Below are 7,421 nucleotides of genomic sequence, written 5' to 3' on the forward strand. Positions count from 1 at the left end.
AGAGAAAGAGAGAGAGAGAGAGAGAGAGAAAGAGGGAGAGAGAGGGAGGGAGAGAGAGAGAGAGAGAGAGAGAAAGAGATAAGGGCAACACTACGACGGCCAAAGCATGGTGTTGCTTGGTCGTGACTTGGGGTCCAGCCGGCGCCGACTCAGCAAAGCAGACGCTCAAATATATTTGTTTTGAAGGCGAACAAATGCAGCCAAGAGTCCGAGAATGTTTCATGTTGAGCTTCTTGTCTTCATCTAGATTGAGAAAGAAGAAAACGTCAAAGGGTTCTGGAAATGATCTTTGCCAGTCAGGCGAAGAGGGCTCTCTAATGTTGGATTTTTCACCTGATCGCTTCTTTGTTGATCGAGAAATAAACTGTTTTAAAAGGTCTGCGCAAGAAACAAACTTCTTTTGACTTTAAGAAAGGCATGATGTTATGGACTACACTATTTCATTGCATGAAAGTTTATCTATGTATTTTCTATATGCATTGTGAGAGCTCATAAGAAAGATGATTAAAATATGGTGCTCATACGTGCATATGTAACATCTTATATGAAGTCACAAACATTCGCATTCTGTGCGAAACAGAATGCTGGTTCCTACTTGGGATTGGCACTGATGACAAGCTCGACTTGTCTGGATCTTTCGAAGTGAGTGGCGTAAGACAGTCACCTCGACTGGATACGTTTCACGAAAATCGAAATTCAAGCTTTTCGAAGTTCAGGCTCCGTACATCCAAGATCATTTAATGTTCAGGATGAGGTTCAACCTCAGTACCACTTTGATATTAAAAATCGGGAGATTAAGACTCAATAAGTATAACCTCTAGGGGCCCTTGAGGTGTTTTGCATTTAGCTAGAAACCACTAAACTCGTTTTAATTCCATTCGGAACCCTCAGGTGTTTGCATGCAACTAGAAACCACTAACGCATTTTAATCCGGTTGCGAATTTGTGTTTCATGTTGTGAACAGTGTTCTCTTACACTTTAGCATTGACATAATGTGACTTGTAGAGAACGGAGAAAAAGTTGCAGGTTGGCAAGAGAAGTTATTTTTCTCCAACTTACACCAACCTATTACTTCTTAGAAGCTAATACCAAGTGACGAGTCCGCTTCCTTGTGCAAGTCAAATGTGATGATAATTCCGGGTCAAAAGTTAATTAAGTGCCGCAAAACATCATTATCGGTTGCACTTTGTCTTGAGCTCTACCCCTAGTAGATGTGCATCAGTAGCTGCTCAAAAATGACGGTAGTACCATCTCTCAGCAAAATTACCGTTTTGTAATATCTGAGAGTGGCTAGCTATCCTCAGACACTGCTCAAGCTTCGACAATTTCTAACCGTATAATGACGCACTGGATTCGGCATGTCTATGCTCATACTTGTAAATATAAAACATTGAGAATCGGATGCGGCCACGTACATCTGAAACTTGCGGACAATTTCATGAGCTTACAATAGGCTCTTCACCAATATTGAAAAGTCTGTGTTTGATACGAATATGATTCTACATTTAGGTTGCTTCATAGTAAAGCATGGTTCGTGGGAGAGACCCGCAGCGATAAAGGCCATCGTATGAAAGCAAGTCTCTTATTAAAAATACAATTAGAAGTCTGAGGTTGTCCTGAGAACTCCTTGTTCAAGTATGCCGGCGTAATAGAATAGCCCATCAATGATATTCTTAGAATAAAATATGGCCATTATGCGCGGCAGAAGAGGCGGCCTTTAAGCCTGTGAAGAAAAGCTTCGTAAAATACCGTGTTTCTGGCTCTTCGATATCCAAGTAAGCCATTCTATGTTGTCTGCGACAGTTTAGCCTGTTCCATATACTTTGTTTCATTACAAGCAGATGCCGATTGACATAAATGAGTCATCGTTTAAAGAACTTGCCAGCTTATGCCGCTCAGAAGCTATCCGGTTCGTGACAAGAAGCTACTTGCAATATCGTATGTTTGTATCAAGTGGGAATATCGCCTCGGTTATAATCTAGTTGTATTCTAAACAGGCATGCATAAATGTGAATAACGACGTAGTCACTACATCTCTCGCAGAGAATGACCAGATAGCTACAAATTGGTTGCTCGCGCTTCGCATTCATATTTGCATAAAGACGCCAGCTCTTTAGACTGCATCTGGCAAACGCACAAACTTATGATAACAATGTAATTATCAAAAGCTGCGCAGGGAGGGAAAATCGGATGTAAACGCCTCCATCACACACTTGCAGGGAGATCCCGAGTATTCTATGTGTCAGCAGAGGTCCTTTTTGCAACGATACAGGCCAGCGCTGATTTAAAGATGTGCAAAAATTCTTCAGCACATCTCCGTTTTATGTTTTGCTGAAGCTGTCATGATACGGTAGCATGAACGACTTGATCATTTCTTGGCTGCATTAGTTGAAAACGGACGTGTTGGAGCATACTGACTGATTACCCTGACCCCATTCAAAAACTTTCATGTAGCCGGTTGACGCTCAGTGTTAAGTGCCGAGTGCTTCAATGCATGCGTCGTGGCATCACTCAATAAATACACGGTATTGAATGGAACCACCGTCACAATTGCAGTATCGAAATCAACCTTACATCGACAGAATGCACCTGCTTGGGTTCTACCGTTGCTGTGCTTGCCATATCTTTGCGCCATATATCATCATATCTTATTTCAATATAGCACTTGCCGAACTTCTGCGACAGGATAAGGATCTCAGCTGCTCGTGTTACCATATAATGTCACAAAAGCGTGGTAAACTCTCATTACCTTTCATAAGACTCAGAGCAAGTAAACCTGGATCACCGCTTCCACGGCGGTTGTTTGTTGGTCTTGTAGAAAGCAGTAGCTTCAGGTGCTCACCAGCTGATAAGGGGCGTGGGCCACTCCGTCAAACAACCTAAGCACGACATGATGCTTTGATCTGCAGAGCATTTATCTCGTTTATTGTATCGTTCGGTGCTTCCATGTAGACGACGCCAATCTTTTTCGTATCGCTCACATGAATAGATGAAACTATCCAATAAGTTCATTTCACAGTCAAGATAAGGTCATAAAAGCTGCTTTTTAGAGAGGGCCGACATTTTTGCACGCAAATAATATGTTACGCAAGAACTCGAATCAGGTATGAACACCGTAATAAAGGATCAATCGAGCAGGTAAGACTCAGGATTTGCCAATATATTTCAGTCATTAACGCTAGTTCAAGTAAATGCGCTCGAGGCCTGAGAAGTGACCTAATTTTTCACTAACTTAAGCTTTTTTTCATTTCTCGACATCAGCAGTTCATGATAATCGACGTAATCAGCCAATCCTACGAATCATAAACGATGTCATGATTAAATTGACAGAGACTTTACCGCGCATATTAAATTGATAGAAAACCTCCATTTTATTTGATAAAATTTTCTTTGATAAAGACAAAAAGTAAGCAAAAGAAATCATATTCAGAAAAAGCAAAAATGAGCAATCATTTCCTCCGACTACTCATATCTGGTGCGCTTCTAGATCGACAATTTTGATTATGTTAGTTGTGGGTGCGCTGAAGGCAATATTGATTACCTAGCAAAGAATCTCTCCAAAATGGCTTTATCAAAGCAAGAGAAGCGTAGCGCACTGTTTTTTAATACTCTGGGAATCTTAGAATACGAAACATTTGTTTAAAGAAGGGCATCATATTTTCTGGCTTGTACGATTTGATCCACGTGAGGTCTTGCATTCACGGCTAGAACGTTTGATGAATATTAGTGCTTTTTGCGGTAGGACTTCATTATACCACATTCTCGCTCCGGATGGTGCGATCAATGTATGCTCGCTGGCAACAGTGAATTTTATTTGTGACAACTTTGTCCTGGGACGAGTACCACAGAATTGTCCGCATCGCGGATATAGTAGTGCCTCCTACTTTAGCGCGAATCGAGCGCGATACCTATTCATGGGGAATATTTGAGATACCAAGAAGCGAGCTCGGAGGGCCTTTCGTTGGTCAAGATCAGCTTGTGTAGTAGCCGGGGGCCCTACCACGTAGACGCCCAACAATCGAGTGATCCATCGCAATCAAATGTTTTTTTTTTCACGATAGCAGAGTTTTTCCTCGAGTAGCCTAGCATTTGTTTACATGGAGCGTTATGCGTGCAAACAGCGCCTTGGTCTTTTATGTTCTTGGTTTAGCCGCTGGGAGGCTACATGGCAGCGTTTAGTACAAGTTTGCGTGAATTATTCGACTTAAAATTGCTGCAACCCAGCTCTATATCACGAGTTGACCGTAAGTATAGTAAAGCTTGCCCGAATATGGGATAATTCTCGCAACAAAGACACTCTGTGTTAAGAGCAAATAGAGCAAATTTCCGTAGCACGCATCTAACGTTACCCCAGTCTTCGCAACCCAAAGCCTCCTTCAGCATCGTGTTCGAATAATCTGTAATTCCGGTAGACGTTGCTTTATGGGTAAATTAGACATTTACATCAATCTAGAGAAATTCAAAGCGCTAAAGCATGGTGTTATGCTACTCCATCGCATCGAGTAGTCGAGAATCCGCAATAGATTGAACGTAAACTTTGCTTCTCGAATGCGCTTGAGTCGATGTTTTGCGATCGGTAATCGGTAAAAATAGATAACCACACTGCGAATCTTGTCGAGGTCCTTTTTTGGCTGATATTGGTGCCGGCGTCATGATGTGTTTGTCAATCAATACGCGTACAGCATCATGAACTTGCTAAAATGCTTGGTACTTCACCGCCTTGTTGTCGATGTCGCGCTCAGAGCCCTCGACGAGCTCTTAATGCTCCTAAATCTCAAAGATCAGGTCTTTTGTGTTAGTGATGGTCGCTCGCGAGTCAGCATTAGATCCCTGGTTGAATTTTTTCTTGACTCTTTTCTTGCTTGTCGTCGGTCGGATGCACCATCCCCCGAACCCGCATAAGCGCACCAAAGAGTACAAACTGGTATATTTATGAATCTGCAAGCTTATGCATAACTTGTGGTTTAATCTTGAGCAGTTGGCTCCTTCGTAGCGCTTTTTGCACCGTCACGAGTCAGCGTTGTATTATCAAGAATCCACTCGTCGAGGGGCTCGACCCCTTCGAGCCGATACTAGCGCTGCTATGTCAGCCGGCAAAGTGAGAGGGTCGTTGGGAGCGATAACGACTGGCAGACCCACCACGTTGTGGCTTCTTGTTACGGTGTAGCCGCACCACTGTGTGATGACACCTTTGTACGGTCATACGAAGTTGTGTGACCCCCCCCCTGAATACCAGAGTACGTGCAACCCCAGTAAATTTACCATTACAACGCTGTTTACTATAAGATGGTATTTTAGAAACTAGGTAGCAGAATATACAGGTTTTAAAACGCCAAGAAATGTAACATGCAACTACTGGCGAGAAATTGCAACTGGGAATATTGTCTTCTGCATGAGCTTTTGCTCATCCGGACTATGAGGTGCTGCTCCTCGCCTTCGGCTTCGATGAATAAACGCCTGCTCCGGTCTACGCAGACCCATTTTTATTCCAAAAGGTCTAATATGCATAGGCTTGAAGTGCATTCTCGTTTTGTCGATAAAGTCCTCAACATGCCGCATCTTATCGGCCTCGGTTGATGCCGGATTGTTGAAAGTATTATATCGTGATTTCGTGTGTTTGCCCACTGCTGCCGCTTCCTGTATCTTAGCAGCTGGTTTGTCGAAAGACAGACTATCATAATCTGGTGTACATCCTTTGGAATTTACCCCATTTCTGCTCAATCCGATTGGCGTATGGCCTACAACGCTTTAGACTTCAAAATACTGGTTTTGCTCTCACTGAGTGAGTCCTCACAGCAGTGAGAGCAAAACCAATCTGCTGGCCTTTGTTGTGGTTAAACCTGAGGAGCTAATTAATAAAGGTGTAACGCTTACTATGCAGCGGGGATACCGAGCACTTTCGCGTAGAGGAGGCTAAGCTAAGTTCGGTGACCTTCGCTCTATACTTAGAACCAGTACGAGTGTAGCGGATCGCAATCCGCCTACTCCAAGAGTAACCACAACTTAACCCAAGGCAAAGAAAGTCTTCCATTCAAAATGAACACTGTATTTCTTGGTCATATTTTTGGCAGCCGCCTATATCCAAATTTATAGATTAAAAAAATAGTACAACCTTATTAAAATGCATAACTACTGGCAGTCCAGACACTTATTGACTCTTTGTTTATGTGTAGCAACATCATTGTGTGGTCACAACATCTTGTGACACACACCCCTTACACCAGGGTACGTGTAACCCCGTTATACAATATCCATCTATTTCGAGTTTGATAGAAGTGATGCAGTAACCCTTCCAGTAGACCTTAGGGGTCGCAATTTAAACGTGTAATGGCGACGGCAAGCCGAGTCACTCTGGGACCGAAGCGAAGACAGAAGGCTTTTTCTTAAGGCTTTTCAATGCCCAAAGTGACTATGTGTTGCTACGTTACTGGTCTAAACATCGGTTGTCGTGATCATTTTCAAATAGAGGAAGTACAATCTTATTCTTATATCATGATCCGAAAATGTATTAGAGTCTATAGAACTGCTCAATAAATTAGACTAGAAACAAAACGGGTCAAAACAAAGAGATTTACCCTTAGCAAGAGTAGCACTCACTGTACTTTAACAATATCTGTAATGCTCAAAGCCTAAAATCTTAACCCTATGATGCAGCAAATCTAAAAAGTGTAAGATTTCACATTCCTGGCTCTAATCAAATGACGGTGCCGATTAATTTGGAACCGAAGTAGTCTTTAGTTGTGGAACAATTAGTTCTTAAATCTCAATAGTACAGTCTGGCTCTGTGTTTGTTGACTGTATTTTGGAATATTCCATTCTGCTGAAAAAAATGATTTGAATGAAAATTATAATCACAAGCACCAGGTATGGGATGTTATTGTACGGTTTACAATTTATAGACACCCTGATACAGTATAAAGAGTTTGTAAGTGATCGGAAGGCTTTAGCGAATACCCAGTCTAGCATTCGTATCTTGGATCGATACACCACTCCAAATAAAATACTTTTAGGGTGCTAATTCCCCATCAATGTGCAAAGCTCACTGATGAGGACAATGAAAGTCTGCTAGAGAGATCTATGGGACTCATAGACTGCTAGCCTCTCTCTATACATTGCATCAGACTCTTTCAAACTATAAGGTAAAACACATTCAGCTTTGTAAAACAAGTAGCTGGCCATAATCTAAATACATAACACTCTTGAAATGAGAGCAATCTAGGTGTCCGGTTTCAGAGGCTTTTGATTCCGATTTTGCTCTTTGCGTACCAATATATACTCTGTGCATTAATGAAAGCACACTCAATGGGTCAAGGCTTTTGTGCGAGGCGCACGTTGTGCTGAAAAAGACGAAGTGAGTATGTTAAGGTCCTTAGTTCGCTATTCCGAGTTACCTCTAAGCCTTTCCTATGGCGTTATTCTGG

At 42.2% G+C, this 7,421-nt stretch overlaps 1 protein-coding gene across 1 annotated transcript; it reads right to left on the bottom strand.

The window, feature by feature from the left end:
• Positions 1-5,352: 5,352 nt before the first annotated feature.
• PHALS_07452 (uncharacterized protein) lies at positions 5,353-5,711 on the bottom strand (the record flags this gene model as incomplete). The annotated part of the gene is made up of 2 exons (XM_024720918.1): positions 5,353-5,671; positions 5,707-5,711. 2 exons carry the CDS (start codon positions 5,709-5,711, stop codon positions 5,353-5,355), a joined length of 324 nt encoding a protein of 107 aa, XP_024586069.1.
• Between the last annotated feature and the right edge of the window lie 1,710 nt (positions 5,712-7,421).

Source organism: Plasmopara halstedii, assembly GCF_900000015.1.
Source record: "Plasmopara halstedii genome assembly, contig: Scaffold_3109, whole genome shotgun sequence".
Lineage (NCBI taxonomy): Eukaryota > Oomycota > Peronosporomycetes > Peronosporales > Peronosporaceae > Plasmopara > Plasmopara halstedii.